Source organism: Xiphophorus hellerii, chromosome 13 (genome assembly GCF_003331165.1).
Source record: "Xiphophorus hellerii strain 12219 chromosome 13, Xiphophorus_hellerii-4.1, whole genome shotgun sequence".
Lineage (NCBI taxonomy): Eukaryota > Metazoa > Chordata > Actinopteri > Cyprinodontiformes > Poeciliidae > Xiphophorus > Xiphophorus hellerii.
In genome coordinates this window covers 14,948,927-14,967,342 of record NC_045684.1, presented here as the reverse complement: position 1 = coordinate 14,967,342, position 18,416 = coordinate 14,948,927, and the positions used below count along the sequence as shown (strand labels likewise).

General features: G+C 38.1%; 2 protein-coding genes across 4 annotated transcripts; both read right to left on the bottom strand.

Moving 5' to 3' along the window:
• Window positions 1-321: 321 nt before the first annotated feature.
• On the bottom strand, window positions 322-3,763 carry psmg2 (proteasome (prosome, macropain) assembly chaperone 2). Its single transcript, XM_032581123.1, has 7 exons — window positions 3,534-3,763; window positions 2,804-2,975; window positions 2,490-2,548; window positions 1,840-1,958; window positions 1,572-1,748; window positions 648-768; window positions 322-555 (listed from the first exon to the last, which is right to left on the bottom strand). Exons 1-7 carry the CDS (start codon window positions 3,588-3,590, stop codon window positions 472-474), a joined length of 789 nt encoding a protein of 262 aa, XP_032437014.1. The 5' UTR covers window positions 3,591-3,763; the 3' UTR covers window positions 322-471.
• A 557-nt stretch (window positions 3,764-4,320) lies between these two features.
• LOC116731407 (probable 2-ketogluconate reductase) lies at window positions 4,321-11,786 on the bottom strand. 3 transcript variants are annotated; one of them, XM_032581120.1, is made up of 7 exons: window positions 11,706-11,784; window positions 10,994-11,119; window positions 7,436-7,814; window positions 6,426-6,597; window positions 6,169-6,347; window positions 5,994-6,090; window positions 4,321-5,912 (listed from the first exon to the last, which is right to left on the bottom strand). In XM_032581120.1, the coding sequence occupies exons 2-7, from the start codon at window positions 11,108-11,110 to the stop codon at window positions 5,756-5,758; spliced, it is 1,101 nt and encodes a 366-aa protein (XP_032437011.1). In that variant the 5' UTR covers window positions 11,111-11,119; window positions 11,706-11,784; the 3' UTR covers window positions 4,321-5,755. The 3 variants fall into 3 exon arrangements, with proteins under 3 accessions (XP_032437011.1, XP_032437012.1, XP_032437013.1); XM_032581121.1 differs by lacking the exon at window positions 10,994-11,119 and having other exon boundaries at window positions 11,706-11,786; XM_032581122.1 differs by lacking the exons at window positions 10,994-11,119; window positions 11,706-11,784 and adding an exon at window positions 8,582-8,638.
• Between the last annotated feature and the right edge of the window lie 6,630 nt (window positions 11,787-18,416).

The following is an 18,416-nucleotide window of genomic DNA, read 5'->3' as shown; positions in this document are numbered from 1 at the left end:
TTTGAAGCAAAACGTATAAGAGTGTGAGGCAACCCCTCCTCCCCCAAAAAAACAAAACAAAACGGTTTTCTCTTTTTAAAACATTCCTTTCCCATAACCAGGCCCGCTCACACAACGTCCAATACAATGATGCAAACAGACGGACAAAAACCTCGGACCTGGCAGCCGGCCCGGCCGTTGAATAAGAGTTGCTCTGTTACGACAGCGGATCAAATTACTTGGAGGTTGGACTGCCAGGAACACACGACGGCACCGAGCCAAGCCCTTTCAGTTAGCGGGGTGGATTTGAAATCAGGTTATCACTTTAAATAAACACGCAGGTGTCCGATAAGACTTTATTGGAAAACACTGGAAGGGACGCAGGAGAGCTCGAGTCGAAAACTCTTGGAAATGACGGCGCAGGGAACATCAAGAGATTAATTATGCAAGTTTAAAGATTTAAGCTCATTTTTGCAACTAAAATATCCTCAATTAGAAAAGTGCAGGAGGGATGCCGCTCCCAAACAGCAAACTCCAGGAAGTTGGAATCTTCCACTTGCTGTTCGGTTGTTCGCTCTGGAAGACAAAAAAACATAATAAAAAAATGTAAACTTTTGCTTCTGGTTTGATGCCTGCAGACGTAGAAGAAAGCCTAGTTTTAGGCTGACCTGGCCGTCCAGCAGATGGAGCCAGTCGTTGAGGTGGTTGACGAGGGCGAATGCATCAGGAATGTTGTCGCCTTCTGAGCAGAAGAGCAGCAGCACCGCTAGCGGGAGATCCTCGGCACAGCTGAACACATCCACAGCGGCAACGCGTCATTTTGACACCAACATTGATGTGTGAAAGGACTGCAAGGTTTTACATTTACTGAAATGAGAGGCAGCAGTGCCTTGCTAAAGTATTCACACCCCTATGACTTTATTTACTTTTTTTTTTAAACATTTTGTCATGTTTAATGTGGTAAACCAACAGAAAGTAGTGCATGAATTTAAAGTAGAAAAAAATCTGATAAGTGTGGCATGCATTTCTCCTGCTCCCCCTTTTGAGTGACCCCCACCAAATAAAATCAACTTCAGCTATAGTTTTAAGCTCAGATTCTAAATTGGATTCAGGAATAGACTTTGACTAGGCCGTTCTGAACAATGGATATTCTTTGTTCACTGTTGCTGGCAGGTTTTCATTCAGCATTGCCTTGTATTTAACTCCACCAGGCTAGTAGCCCTGACAGGTTTTGCTGTTTCTGCTACCAGCATGATGCTGCCACTACCATATTTAACAACAAGGATGATGTTTATCAAGGTGAAGTGCAGTGTAGGGTTTTTTTTTCTTGATGTGTAGATCAATAAGATCAATTTTGAGCACTTTCTTCCACATGCATGATTAATGATGTTTCTCAATAGTTGCGCTATACCAGAAGTATTTCCAGATCAGTGCTACATATACTTGGAATATTGGTTATTACACAGAGGTGGAGGAAAAGGAGCTGCACGTTGCACTTTTCTGAAATCCTTAGAACCATCTGCTTGTATTCTTTCTGCTGGTCTTGTGGTTGTAACAAGAAAGAGTGTGAAAATGACTGCATCTCTCTGTACCTGTCTGTGTAAAGGCCTTTGGTGATGCCGCCTCCTGGGATGCAGAGTCTCGGCTCTGCGTCTGCGTCTACTCCAGGAAACGCCGGGATCCGCTCCATCTCCCTCCAGCCCAGCTCCTTCAGAGCGTCCGCGCTCGCAGCCAGCATGGACGGCGTCATCAGGTACCTCAAAGAAATGCTTTAACCGCAACAAGACGTGGGCATTCATAACCCAAGCAAATAGAAAAACAAACTAAAAAAAATTTTGATTTTGGGGAGCACATTTTTACCCCTGCAGCTGCTGGTCGTCCCTCTGGTAGGCATGGCTGCTGGACAGAACCACCGTCCTGGAGAAACCGCTGGCTTTGATCCAGGACTTGAGCTGCTGACGAAACTTCTTAGACCTCGTCTGCAGTTAAAACAAGGTTTGGAGCCGTGAACATGATGGTGTTCACAGAGACGACACACAAACATGGTCAGAAGTTCAGCTGCACATATCATAGGAATCCAAGGCAAATAAATGTAGGGCTTTTGGCAATTTAGATGTTATAATTGTCTGAAGTTAGTGTACATAACATAGAACATGTACAGAAAGAACCATTAATATTAGTGTAAAAGCCTCACAAAATAGGTCTTTTTTCACCATCAACAGGATTTTGGCATAAATACTTGAGCTCGTTAGAATAGTGAATTACCGTAATTTCCGGACTATAAGCCCCTACTTTTTAAAAAAAAATACATACTTTGAACACTGCAATCCTGTTAATATATGGCTTCTTACCAAAGGGATTCAAAAGGCTAGAATGGTCGCGATAAAGAGAACAGCACAAATATAAATATATATTTATTTAAATGAATGATTGGAAATGATTACAATGTTATTTTTTATATAATTTTTAGGAAAGAAAATAAAAGATAAAACACAGTGCTGAGTGTTTACCTGGATTATTGGTGCTCTGATCTGAAGAACTGCCAGTTTCAGCTCTGCTGCTGTGTAAACTGGATAAAAGTCAGTTGACAGATTAGTACCAGGCAGAAAACGACTTATTTTCTGCATGTAGAAAACTCATCTCTACTCATCCCCAGAGTAAGATTAAGATTAAAAGTAACACTTTTTGACACTCTCTTAAGACAAACATAATATTTTGAGACAATGACAGCAAATAACAAGAGAAAAGTCTTTTTATCTAACAAGTGGCCTCTGAATTTGCACTCATGGATGTAAAATGAGCTGTAACTGAGATGTGGTGCTACCTTCTGCAGGAGTGTGCAGCTCCTCAGCGTCCGCTTTGCTGCTGGCGTACGGGTTGTTCCCGGCCATCGGGATCAGGCAGTCTGTGTGGAAGTAGCCCACTCTGCTCATGTTGAGGGTGGACACAATGAGGTCAACGGCCAGCTGACCCACGTTACCGACGGCGACTGCAGGCTGTCAAGGCCATAAAGAAAGGTAGAGAAATATTTTCCATTGTATTATATTCTATGTGAAAAAATGAGTGCTATTTGTAATACGTTATCACTATGAATTTCCACACTTGATTCCTACGTGAGAAAAAAAAACCTCATAATAACTTTGTAGTTCAAGACAATGTTCACCTCTTCTTCCTAGCATTTATTTTATTTATCGATTAATCGGTCAATTATTTTGACGATTAATCAGATAAAAATGGGAACATTCTACATATTTTTCATTTAAGCACTTAACTCTTTTTATACAACATTATAAATAAATCAAAAGATACAGATAAAAAACGCATTACATTTATTTAAAAAAAACTCTGCAAGTCACCCAAATAATCCTGGTTATTCTACAATAAAAGCAGCTAATCGGTGTTTTTACTCTAAATAACATGAGTTATATTTGTATAAAGTTATTTTATACGTTATAACATGAGAGAAAGCTGTCCTTTTGCTAGATTTCACCGCTTAAACACAAACATTGCAGATATAAGAGGCTGATGCAGAAGATTAACTCCGTCAAACTCACCATGACGAGGGTAAAACCTTTGAAGGCAGCCGGGGAGTCTTGCGAAGAAATAAACATGGCGTTCTTTGGTCGGAAAACACACAGAACCAGGCGAGTGAGCAGAAAAATTGTTTAAATGAAGCTGGATCAGGTAAAACTATAATTTCTCAGCAGGTTTCACTTCAAGTTTCATGCCTGCTAGTGTCATGGACCTTTTGGACGCCTCTCTGTCGATGACTGATGACAGAAACGCTAGTAAGGAGGCCTGTGAATGCCTGAAGGAAATGCAAAAATAAAATATAATTTACTCAACACAAAAAATATGTGGTAAAGTTTTTTTTACTGATTTTCTTTTCACTTACATTATTTCAACCAATTATGTGAGTAAGCTTAATACCAACATATACCTTTTTAAATTGGAGTTTGTATTATGTCCAGGCAAATTAATCGGCAACAAAACAAGTGGTGGCCCTGCACTATTTTTCTGCCGGCGAGGTAAACGCCGCATCCGTGGAGAAAGCGATTATACGCTGATTAAACCCGGATAGACAGCAAACTCCTGCTGTCTCTCCGGGATCTAGATACTATCTAGGGCCAAAAGTGTCACAATCCAATTTAAAAAATAAATAACTTATTCAATATGTAGTGCTTTGAATGACATTTCAATAAACCACAAGATTTATTGACAAGACAAGTAAGTAAATAAATAAATGAGAAATTAATTACATTTGTAATTAACTGTGTATTTCACAAATGTGAACTAGAGAGTTAAATGATTAAAAGTAGAAATTATTTACAATTCTCAAGAATTATTTAAGTATTTTATTATTTGATAATTCACATTACACTCCATCATGAACAAATTCAAACTAAAACTGATCCAATAGTTCATAAAATTGTATTTATTTCAACTGCACACCAGTGACCAAAGCTGTACTTGTAACAACCTGCCAGCAGTATTGATGGCTAATGCTGACATAAACATGATAAAATGCATGATGTGAGATAAACAAAAAGGAAAGAAACAAAGACCTGGCTGCACAAGTTTGACCCAAAATAAAGTTTCGCTAAGTGCAGGTTTGAAAGGATCATAAAGATATCACTGAAAGAAGAAGAGTATAAAAAATTCCACAGATCCCACACATCATATGTAGAGTATGGTAGTCAAGAGTTATTGGTGAAAATATGCGAAAAAGTCACAGTATAAAAGCAAGATGTCTTCATGTTCGATGGGAAGACAAGAAGGAAACTGGTCAAAGAGGCTGCAAAGAGACTGGCAGTGACACTGAGAGACCTGAAAATTAAAAAAAAAAAGAATGTGGTTTGTTGAAGCTAAACTTGAACTTTTGCACCAACTTTTGCAACACTTACATATACCAGATAAAAGGCCTTTAAGATTCTGCTAAAAGGTTGAAATTTCCTTTTTCCGCATGGCAGTGTGTCAAAAACATATGCTGAAATTCTATATAGCTTCACAAGAGTAAAATTAAAGTTTTTTTAGACCAGTCCGACCCAAGTCCAGAACAAAATTTCCAACATTTGTAAAACTTTTACATTAGTTTATTTTCCAGTTCATTTGGACCGCATAAATGTTACTTAAAAGACGGAAACAAATATTTTTTATCCGGGTCTCAAATTTTTTAAGATAGCAACAAAATGTCGACTTTTAAGAATCACTTTGTCAATCTTACACATAAAAACTAAAACATACACCATCATCATTATATGATGACATTAATTAGGAGAAAAATACTTCAACTGAATAAATTAGCTTCCAGATTCTGAATACTCTCTTGACAATCCCTACAAGAAAATAACAGTAAGCAAACAAAGGGAAGTATATATTTAATGATATTAATTTGAAAAAATCTAGAAGACCACAATAATTATGCAGCTCTCTTAAATCACATTGAAGGAGAAAACACTGCATTAATGAGAAATTTAAGCTCACAATTTTATTTATCATATTTATTTGCCATTGTCATATGTATAGCAATAAAGGTAGTGATTAAATGGCAAGAAAATACAGTGGATTTATCGTGCTTGCTTTATGACACACAAAAAAACCTAAGTTATTATGAGGAGACATGCTTTCTGCCCATAAATGTCTTCCTGAGTAACAGCAGGACTAAAACTGACAGGAATGCAGCTCAAAATGTCAAAGAATTGGGTCAATGTGTGAAAGTTGCACGTAAAAAGGACAAAAGATTATATTTTCTTGATCTTGTCACCAGAAGAGGAACTTATTTTGCTTTGACCTCATTAGGAACAGCTAAGCCTTTCACTGCTGCCAGAATATTGTCTACCATCATCTGCACTATCTTTCTTTCTGTCCCACGAGTGTTGGTCCCAATGTGGGGCGTTATCAGCACGTTGGGGAGGGTGAGGAGTGGATGATTCCTGCACAAACCCATCAGATGAAGCTAACATTAGCAATAATGTGTAAACAAAGAAAGAGGGAGAGTTTAAATTAGAGGGTACCTGGGTAGAGGTTCGGGGTGAGTCACGTCTAAAGCCGCAGCTCGTATCGTTCCAGTCGTCAGAGCTTTGACTAGAGCGTCCTGATCCACAACCAGACCTGAAACATAAAACCATTCAACCTGGTAGAGGAACGAGTTCTTCTGAATTTCAGTCCAGGCGAAAGATTTTCCATTACCTCTGCTGACGTTTACGAGTGTTGCTGTGGGTTTCATGAGTGACAGCTCTCTGTGGCTGATGAGGCCGGTGGTGTCAGGGGTCAAGTTCACCACTACCACCACGAAGTCGGACTCTTTCAGCAGGTCGTCCAGTTTCTCACAGTAACTTGCCCCGACTGCTTGCTCGTCTTCGATACTTCTAAACAACAGAAGAATCAAAGATCTTATGAACTGCCTCCATTTCTTGGGTTGACATATCGCGGGTAAAAAAGTTGACCTTCTGTTTCTGTTGTGGTAAAGGATCCTCATGTTGAAACCTTTGCTTCTCTGAGCAACTTTATACCCGATGTGTCCCATTCCAATGATCCCCAGAGTTGAACCTGTGACTTCAACTCCCGTAAGGTTTTTTGGTACATGGGTGGTCTTAGAATCGACTGATATCAGGTGACCTGCAGAGACAGAAACCAGAAAAATGTTGCCAAGCTTTCAGATTATTGACAGATCATTTTGACCACAAGTGGGTGTAAACTTGTGGTCAAAAGCTTACACCCACTCACCATAGGGAAATAAATGTCTGTTTAATTCTGGGCTTTTAACTATGTAATAATTTTATTTAATCATCTAAGTTTGAGTATCTCTATTTGCACTGTGGAATGATGGTAGAGCTAAAAAAAAAACTTGGGGCCATTCAATCTTTAAACGAGACAAGGGGGAAATTATACATGCTCCCATTAATAATAGGGTAAATGTCCATTAACAAAATGGGAAGCTTTTGTAGCTTTTTACATAACCAGCTGAATATTTGATCAATCTTCTTAGCAGGTTAAGGGCATGGCCATTTCTTGAGTGCGGTGTTCGCCTGGTTTTACCATCAGAAAAGGTAGTTTTCTGATGGTAAAACCAGAAAACTACCTCAGCATTTTTTCCACATTAAAACCTTTCTATATGTTTTTGGAGTGCTGGTCATTTCCATTTTCTGCAGTTCTTCAGAACCCATGTCATTTTTTCCCTCCTTTTTATGTGCAAAATTCTTTCTTCTTCTTTTTGAACACCCAATTGTGCCCAACTTTCATCCCTTTCCAATCCACCTTTTGGTACTGAGACAAACACCACAGCACAATCCAGCCACTACCATGCTCCGTTGTTGGTACTGTGTTCCTTTACCTTACACTTTGTATCCAAATAGCTCAGTCTTTATCCACTTTAACCCTGAGCTGAAGTAAACAGTACATCATGAGGCATTTTAGGAGTGAGAATAATTATAATAGGGGAATGTATTGCTCTCACCCTCTAGGACCTTCCGCGCTGAAGCCAGAAGGAGCGCCATGGCCATGTCTGCAGTGGCGTCGCTCACCACGCCGGGAGTGTTGGTGACCTTCACCCCAAAGCTGTTGATGTACGGCACGTCCAGATGGTCGATGCCCACTCCTCCGTTGGCGATCACCTTCAGCGATGGCAAGCAGCTCATCAGGGAAGGCTCGGCCGCAGGACTGTAGTACCACATAAACAAGCCCTGGATCTTAGGGCCGTGCAGGGCAGGGTTTTGTAGAAACTCCTCGAGGCAGATGATGTGGAAGTGTTGATTGATAATGTCAACGACGTCCTCATGGACACCCTTGTCCCCAACCTCTGAGATCAGAACCCACGGTTTGTTGTCTGCCATCTCCTGCCGGGATAAGAACACATTTAGAAACATTCAGACAATGGCCGTTGGTATTTCAACATCCTCAAAGCATGATGCTGCCGCCAACATGCCTGAACAAACGGACTGACAGAAAACACCGGCACCAAAAACCTTTACATCTCAAATATCCAGGAGGTGACATCAGGACTCTGTTTATAAATTACAGTTCAGTGTTCAACGGGTAATTTTGGCAATAATAGGAATAAATAATTTGAACTATTACCAGACAGCGTGGGGGGAAAAAATGTCTTCTCTGTATCTAATAAAATCCTGCTCCTTCTGTAGATTGATCAGAAATTCACTTAAAGAGCTGAGCAACTATTTTGTGATGCTTATACAACACTGTAAGTAAATAAAATCTAAAATAGTCTCAGGATAATGTGAGTTATTGATTAACTGTCTCAGGCAGTTTATCAATAACTCACATTATTGATAAACGGAGTCATCAATAACTCGCAGTTTAGAAGAGAAGGATATCTCTTCTTGTTTATGAAGGTATATACTTCATAAACAAAACTGTTAGTTTTTTTGTTATGCAGCTTTAGGTCTGTAAAATTGCTGATCTCTAAGCAGAGTGACTTAAACTAACTTCTGAGCCCCAGGAAGCCATAATATAGCTGACAATGACTAAATGAATATAACAGATCATATTTCTTCTTGTAAGATATTAAAATAATACGTTATGACATATAGCTGAGTGCTGTGAATAAAGCTAAATATGAAACTGGGAGCAGACTGTAAAAACTCACAAATGACTCTTGTTCTCACTTCCTGTCTGGCCTTCAACCAGGAAGAACTACTCAACAACTTTAAGGGCTTCAAAATAAAAGTCTTAAAATAAACGGACCAGTGAGTAGGATTATTTCCTACATATGTAAATTATATACAGCTTCTGCATGAGCAGCGATGAGAGAAAAAAAAATAATTTTGTTGTTGTTGCACAACACCATGGAAGCTCATTGTAGAATGTGAAAAGCATCTCTAATCTTAGAATAAATACAGAGTTTAATTGATAAAACAAGCTGCTTTGTCAACATTATCGGCTTCACAAGGACATCAAGATCTGGGTTTTGACTTGACCATTTCTTAGCTCTCAGTCACTCCTTGGTGGATTTACTGGTATTTCTGGGTGTTAATGTCATGTCATAATGAGCAGTTCTGCTTTAGCTTTATGTTTATTAGTTTTTTTTTTATATCACATTTTCCTCAAACACTTTTTGATGAGCTACAATTCTTTTGAGCTGTCCAGGTCTATATAAAATCATCCCCAAACCATAACACCTCCATCTCTGTGCCTCACGGTTGGTGTAAGGTTCATTCCCGCAATTTGGTTTATCATAAATATGTCTTCTGTTCTTCTGTCTAAATATGTAAACGGTAAATCCATCTGTCTAAGGAACGTTCTTCCACAGATTCCAATCTTTGTCTACGTTCTTCCAGGCAAACCGTAATTTGGCCTTACTGGTTTTCATACAGAGCAAAGATTACAACCATTTTAAGTGGAAATAATTTACAATAATATTTTGCAAAAGAGTATTTTCTTCCACTTTGGTTATCTAGTTACATTACTTGATTTTTAAAAATTGGACATAAAATACCCATATGTCCCAGTAAGACAGAACAACACACTGACTTTCATCATAAGACACTTGCTATTGCTATTTACCTTTCCTTCTTTTTTGTGTACACATAAATTAGGTCATATTACATAATATTGGATCAATAATTCTAAATACTGGTTGACATATGGATTCTGTGTTGACTGTAAAATGTTTCAACCCATTCTCCATTAACTATGTGGCTCTGAACAAGAGAAAGTGGGTCTAGAAAATAACTGACTGATTTAATTTACAGGGCACACTGACCTGAGTTTACCATTTAAAACATTTAACTGGACAGAAGGTGGGAGAGCGGAAAGGAGTGTGATGTGGCTGAGTTACTTGGATTAGCTTTTCAAGACACTTTGTTCCTGATAGATAATATCCAGTTTAACCAGTTTTGTATCTCTGGTTACAAATTAGTTCAGATGCATCCATCAGTACAGCGGCCAGCAAAACAATTCAAATTTAGATTACTTCACGTTTTCTCACAAGCTTTTTCTGCAAACTTTACAGTTCAAAGAGTAATTTTTGCCTTCAGTCCAGTTGAATGAAACTCACCTAATACACATATATTTTTTAGTAAGTTTGTCATTTTTACACCCATGGCATGTTTTAGTTTTAGATGTTAAAACAAAGAAAAAACCCAAAATGGAGGGTAGGTGCATGTTATATGTTGATGTTTGCAGAAAAACTATGGGAAGCCAAAGAACAAGAATAGAAAAAGAAAAAAAATAACAACTTAGCATGTATTTGTAGAAATCTCCCTTTACTCTAATACCTCTAAATGAAATCCAGTGCAACTAAGTAATTTGGGAAGACATTATTAGTAAAATGATTAAACTTATGTGTAATTCATATTTGTGATAAATTCTGTGAAGGATCAGTGGTTTATTAAAGAACATTCATAACCAAAAATCATCAAGAAAATTAAGGCCGACAGATCAGAGATAAAGCTATGAAGAACTTTAAGGCAGGAATACATTGCAACTACAAACCTAACAAGACATGGCTGTTCACAAAAACGGAAAGGCTATGAGTTGTGCCCTCCATGAAGTGGCCCTTGTTGAATAGTAGCAAGAAGAAAACCTCAAGAAGTTTGTTCATAAAACGTGAAGGTAGCCATCAAAGATGTGTAAAAAGTCTATATGTAAAATATTATGAGTGGCAAAAACCTAATACTAGGTTACTAGGTTACAAATGCACAAAGCATCAGATTTTTCTTGATGAAAAATTAATATTTTTCTTTCATATTCATAATGATGTTCTGGTAACACTTTATTTAAAGGGGTGTGCATAAGACTGACATGACACTGTCATAAACATGACATAACATCTGCTATGAGCCTGACGGACTCTTCATGAATGTTTATGACTGTTGTCATGAAGTGCCATTCGGTAAATAATGACACTTTTAATTCAAAGTTGCACTAAAAGTTGCATTAAGAGTCCATTAAAAGTGTCAAATTTGCACCTCTAAGTATAATTGAAATATTGGAAATATAAATGTTGCGTGTTTAGATGAGACTTCTGCCAATAAAGTGCAAAGCGATAGAGAAATACCTTTTTCTGCTGCAGCGTGCTCGCAGATCTGAGTAGGTTTGTCACTTTAAGAAGCCTGGATGTTGGAGCTGCAGCCCGGAGTTTTGTCACGCACCGGACTTGGCGGAGACATTGCATTCTAACCGGCTAATATTAATAAAATAAAATAGAAGATAAAAATGTATATGTGATTTAATAAAATAAAAAAAAACTGAAGACAAAATTATTTGGAAAGGGCAAACATGGTTGCATGGGTGTTGCATGTAGTATAAATAAAAGAAATGCATTTAGATAAAATCCACTGCTCTCATGCAGGAGAATAAACTGGTGTCATGTCCATTTACCATCCACATGCTGGTATTCAAAGAGAAAATGCATGAGCGTAAATAGCTGAGATACTTCAAGAAGGTTAATAATATCCAACTTTCATGAACTGATAATATATCAGTTCATAACTGATATATTATGAACTGATAATATATCAGTTCATAATATTATGAACTGATATATTCATAATATTATGAATATTATCATGAATATATCAGTTCATGATATAATCAATATATCATGAACTGATATATTGATTATCAGTTCATGATAATCAATATATTATCATGAACTGATAATATATCAGTTCATGATATATTATCATGAACTGATAATATATCAGTTCATGATATATTATCATGAACTGATAATATATCAGTTCATGAAGAGTCAGTGCTGCTCTCACCTTTTCAGTTGAAGTTGTTCTCAGCTCTGTTGATTTCTGAGTGGGGAGAAAAAACAGGCTTTAGTTTAAAGAGCTTGGATAAAATTTAATCTGATCATGTGGATGTGGATGTTACATCTTTAACTGGACTGGAGGTTGCAGTGAATCATTCCCTCCTTTTTAGGATAAAAAGAGAGAGAAGGCATTAAACCCAGTGACCGAATGGCCGTGATTGTTAGAGTACAAAAAAACTGATCAAAGGTCATCAGCTAACTTACTGTCCATAAAGGGACAGTACATATGGCTGATTATACGTACACACTTACTTTAAGGGTGCTTATTTTTCATACTTTTATGCTAATTCAATTTGTACAAGCTAGGAATCAATTTCTGCAAAGCTGCTGGCTTTGACAGAGTCAATACACTTTGCAAAAACAAAACAAAAAACACTTGCTTAACATTCAGCCATTACAGATAAAAAAAAATGTGTTGCTAAATTAAGTTAATTAAAAAATTAGCCAATAAATGATCAGGAGGAATCAACAAAATTTCCTCTTCAAAGCTGAACATGTCCAACCTCCCACTAGGTGGCAATAAGACATTTACTTGGAGGCAGCACAAGCCCTGTCTTTAGCTTTTTGTCGATGAAAATCTGCTTCTGCAGAAGAATTTTGCATTATATTTACAAGAATGGACTCATCAAAAGATAAAAACTGTGCTGAAATATTGAAAAATAAAACCTGTAGATGATTTAATCAACTTTGATGAATGCACAAAAAAAAATCTTTGATCAGATCATTTTGAAATAAAATCCTTCAGCATATTTAGTCTTTACTAATCAGATCAATAACTCTTATGCTGTATCCTGAATAAAAGGTTATTAAAAATCAAAGCACGGCAAAAATAGACGTTTAGTTGTGAGAATTAAACTTGATTTCTGTAGATTGTCAGTACACCACTTGCTTGGTGTTTTATGACTCACACTGAGGCTCCATAATGGGTTGGAGGAGCCGTTGCAGGACTGAACCCTCCATTCTTTTAGAAAGTGTTGCATGTAGTGACTCTGACTGCATTGTGTTCAGAAGGTGATATTACGACTGAGGAGTCGGTTTTGATGCGACTCCCTCGGTGTTCGTCCATGTGTGGGAGCATTAGGGAAGGCCATGTGTGCTGATCGATGGCTTACCTGATTTTAACTGTTACATAATCGCTCCACCTCACTTCTCCTCTTCACTTGTCTCCATCTCTCCTCCTCCCATCCCACTCCTCTCTCTCGCTCCCTCCCTCCACCTCACTTGCCCTCACCTTCTGTTTCAGCGCTTTAAGTATCTCCTCGCCTTGAGATGTGACGCCCCGTGACGAAGGCTGTAAACCTGGCCTGGCCAGGAGTCATTCAGGCCCTCATTAAGCCAGTCCTGATCTCCAGCCAAGTCTCCATCTGCTCCAGCATGCAACAGCAGGGGGTGGTTTAGCAAATAGCTGACTCATCAAGCACATGCAAGAATTCTATCTCTGCTTTATTACACTGTATTTTCAATCCATGCAGAGATGTAATAAAGTAAGAGTTACTGTGCCACATCTGGAGGGGAGAATTGAGTTTGTGTTTAAAGGAAAATAGAATAAAGCACTCAGCTTTATTTATTTTTTTGCTGTCTACCTCAAGAAACACTAATGTGAGAATATTGCTCATATTTCAGTATCAAAAATCGTATGCGTACAGCTTTTAAATTTTACCCTGTGGCGTCACAATGTGGCACCGGCTGTGATAGTCCTTGAACAAACTCTGTAATAGACCGCTGATGTGAGTCTGCAGGCCCATCCTGACTCAGCTTAACTGCACTGCAAAGCCTACCTCCCATGCATCTTCTGAGCAGATAAAAATAACAATAAAACAAGTGCAACATGCTTTATATACTGATAACGTAGTGCATTGTCTGGTCCACTAAGCTATATTCGTTTTCAGTTTCAGGACTCAACAGATAACATTTGCCAATAGAGGATGAACAGAAGTTTGCATCTAAATAGTCTCCTTTTATCGCCTCAACCATTAGATAAATATTTCAACATATCAATCGATTTCTGCTAACATTAAACAAGTTAACTTAATATTTTTATATGTAACGTTTTAAATATTAAATGTTCTGTTCCTATATGTTCAAAATCTTGCAACAAGTATAGTTTGTTGAATACACTGAAACAGTGTATTTCACATGCTTATTTTGCATTGATTTTCATTGTCGTGTTCTACATAAATAAATATTTCGTTTTTGTTCCTTGACCCATTTCGTAAAGAAATATTCAGACAGGTCATTATTCACATGGATCATATAGGCAATCGCCCACGGCAACCATAGCGGGGAATGGGGCGTACAAGAACCAGATAGTAATAAATACAACTTATCTGTCAGTTGTGGTCTGAAGAAGTTTCACATTGCTTTTATTTGTGTGCAGCGCTGCAAGCTTCCCCTGCTTGCTGCTGTGAATAGTGAGACGAGGGTGTGTGCTTTATGTGGCTGCACTGTACTTTATCAACAGCAGAATCTCTGACAATGGCGTGTGTTTAAGTTGGTTTTGAGGTGGCAGAAGGAGGGACTTTTTCAAGGTGCCGTTCATGCGAGAAAAGTTTCGTAACTTTAAGTAAGAAAAACATTAAAACAACAAAAACATTTTAAAAATTTATCATTTTCTACCATTAGTGACAAGATTGGAGGGAAATAGATCGAAGAGGCTGACAGAAATGCTAAAGACGTTAGATCAGGTTAGTACAGATTGTAAAAATGCTCCAGTGACAACGAGTCGCAGATTCAGCTGTGACATTCAGATGAAAGAGACAGAATAGGTGTAAACATCATAAAAGCATGGATCTATCCTGCCTGGCTGGCGGTGATAATGCAGAGGTATGGTTGATTGTTTCTTAGTACACTTTAGACCCCTGAACAACAACCGATCGCTGTTTAAATGCCTACCTGAGTATTGTTTCTGACCTTGCCTAACCGTTTATGGCTACAACTGGTTTCAGGAACATAATAATGAATTCAGTATGCTCAACAGTCAATAAATCTGAATCCAGCGGAGCACCTTTGGGATCTGGAGAATCACATCACAGACGTTCAATTGACAAATGTGCAGCAACTATGTGTGAAGCTATCATGTCAATATAAATCTGCACCTGCCAGGTGTGCTTAATGACATAGTTGTGACCTAATTGAGTTGGCTGTCTGTTAAAAAGTAAAATATATAACTCATCTGGCAGTGAACAGCAGTGAATGCTTCATGATGCAGCTTACTTTTACGTTTTATTTGTAAGTCGGAACGTTTGATGATCCATCTATGTAAAACACAGTGATATTAAACTGCTTATTTGTACTTTTGATGATTGACTTATCATTAAAGCAGGCAGTGGTGCACAAAGTAGTATAAGGTCTCTATTTGTGATTGATAAAGAAATGCATAGCTCTTTGCTTGTAGTGTTGATGATAGAGGTCAGCTCCACACACAAAAGTTAGCAAATCCCACTGGTTTTCTGACTTGCAGCTGTTGCTTGACGTTCATGAGTGCTGCTCATGAATTTCGCACACTAACATGTGATGTTTGCCACGAATGGCTTTCCCTCCCATAAGATCACAGTGTTCCCACATGGGGAGGGCTGCTTGAGAACTTAGCTCACCTCGAAACTCTTCTCTCCTCTCCAGCAGAGGTTAGCTCTGTCTGATTAGGCAACAGATTATCATCAGGAGGAGATTGATGGCTCTCAACCCGTCCAGCTCAGTGGCTTCTCAAATCTTTACCTGCGACCCAGCCTCGCCTCTAAATCTGCTGTTACCTAATGGCAGAGCCCGTGCAGAGCCATGGGCTGTCCAGCTTAAAGACTGAGCTGTGACACACCAGGCCTCGAGGTTCTGTATGTGTGCATAGGACACATACAGAACCGTGTAGAGTTGGGGTTTACTCTTCACCGGAGAGCCAATCAAATCAATGTTATACAAACCTATTAGTCAGAGGTTGCAGCACTCACTCGGGGACTTTCCCTCAGGGTCCAACTAACAGATGAGCCCTCACCTCTGCTAGTAGTGAATAGTAGGACTGTCCACTTGTTCAAGCTTCCTGAAAAAGAATTTAATCATTTTACTGTAACATACTGAACAGCAAATGCAGACTTGTCACATGTATTTTACCCAATCAAAGAAACAGTTTTTAAAAAAAATCATTTTTAGAAATATTGCTTTAAATTTGAACTATAATCAAACTCGAGCTTTCATACCCCTATAACCTTTTCACATACTGAGATGTTGCAACCTCACCGTATTGTAACATTTAATGCAATTAATGCCACAAGCAACAACGCAAAGCAAACCTGAAAAGTGTAGCGCAAGCGTTTTATAATCAGTCACCCATCCTGAGAAAATAATTTGTGCAGCAAAACTATTTGCTGTAGTTACAGCTGGAAGTATTGTGGAATATGTCTCTATAATCTCCTTCAAAACAACTCATCTTCCGTCAGATTGTTCAAGACGGGCTGTGAACAAGTCTTTCCAAAGACTCTTAAATAGATTTAGGTCCAAACATTCCTTGGGACATTCTGGGGACAGTATAAGGCTACCCTCCAGTTAGCATGGTGATGTGCAGGTTTCTAGTGTTTCGAATGTAGGCTGGAAAGTTCAGTTTAACCGTAGCGCATTCTCCTGGATTTTATATTGGAACGTCACATTGCAAGGAGCAATACAAACGCACTGCACATTTTTGCCAATTTTATTTGTAAAAACATATTAAAAGCCATGCATCATGCTAGCACTTCAATATTGTGCACCAGTTTTGTGCTGTCTAGCACATAAAATCAAAATTAAATACACTGAAGGTTATGATCAGAATGTGACAAAGTGCATTTTGCAAGGCATGCCATAAAATGTATTAAAATCCTTCAGAGATGCATGTCTTCCATTCCTCTGTTTTAACTCACATTTATTTTTTTCCCCACAGGTTGGATTTGCAGGTGCTATTCTTAATTTTATACACTCAGAAACTGAATGCAACATCACTTCTACAACTATTTTTACAATATTTTGCTCTTGCATTACATATAAAGCCTTTTTAATTATGGTTTATCATCATTTTCTTATTAGGAGCCATCGAAGACGTGGTTCAACTCATAGACTCACATATTTGTAAGATTCACTGGGACTATAACTCTATACTTTTTGCATGGTTTGGATCAGCTCTACCTGTTTATGTGATCAGGGTTTTGCTGACACAGGAGGAGGGAGAGGTTCTCAGCGCACCTCCTGTAGCCCTTAAGAAAACGCTCCTTGGAACAGCAACAGAATAGGCTCAGCATGGCTTTGACTTCCACTAATCATCTTAGCCAAAGCATGCTGCCTCTCAATGTGCCTGCATAGGAACACCTGTACAGGGCAACACCGGCCACATGGTGATCATCATCAGTAAGCTCTCTCATCTTCATCAGCAGCAGCAGGAGCAGCAGCAGCAGAGTGCAATACTCAGAAATAAATAAGCTCATTCCTCAGAACATGACAAATCCTTTTCATGCAAATGATTGAAATTATAACCTAGGATTGACTGAAACTGGACTCCATCCTAAAGATTCTCAGACTTTCAGAATACATGCAAAACTAAAGTGTAAAAAAAGTATTGAATAATATTAGTATGATGGGGTGCAAATCTAGCATATTATTCTGTATGTATTTTTGTATAGTTTGCAGATTATTTTTAATTAGTATCACTTTGTCTATTACCATCCTAATGTGCAGATAAAATTTTCCAGTAGAAACAAAAACTGCATAAAAAGAGACATAGCAGACTTTAGAAGAAGAGACTTTAGTATCATTGGGAAGAGTTAGAATTTGCATGCCAAAAATTTGCTTACATATATACTGCCTAACACTGCCTGCTGTTATTGCCACAGACATCAACCCTGACCATATCAACCAGAGTTTTATGATGTGGAAACATAATCTTCTGCAAAAACGTAGAACATTGGACAACTGGGATGAATGATCTGTCACTGACCTTTAGACCCTCACCTCATAAAGATTTTAGTGACCATGCTAAAGTTCAGAGAGCGTGGTGGGGACAAAGCGATGTGGGGGAAATGAGGGTAAATTGCAACTAAAATAATTATTCAATAGTCAACAGTAATATGATGATTACATGTTTTCCTTGAATCATAATGTCCCTATGAGAACCAGCAAGTTCCTGTTGGTCTGCTCAATGAAAAGATGCAAGATGTAATATTTGACCCTGCTTAATATTCCAAATAACAGTACCATTATCCTCCATATACAAATTAAAAGCAGGTGACAGTATTCCGCGTTGTTTAACCTCGTTTGATAGAATATTCTATTATGGCTTAATCAAATTGTTTAAGATAAGCTGAAATGCTACAGATATTTTTAGACGTATACTTGTTAATATTACTAGTCTGTTGGCTCTCAAAGAGTCAAACTAAATCTCTAACATCATAATTTCCACTTTCAAATTCGAAGTACGAATTATTATAAATTCATGAATTCTAAAAGATTTGAATTTCATTATGTCATTACGACAATATCTTCTGTATCCCACAATTATGACAGCGCATTTGTAATTTTTTCCTTTTTAAGTGCCATTTTCCATAAAACAGAGACATTTCGACAGAAAACCCACCAACTGTCTGTGAAAGGAAAACTTCTCAAGCTTAATCTCCATTCATGTGCCGTCTCCTGTTGCCAGGACAAC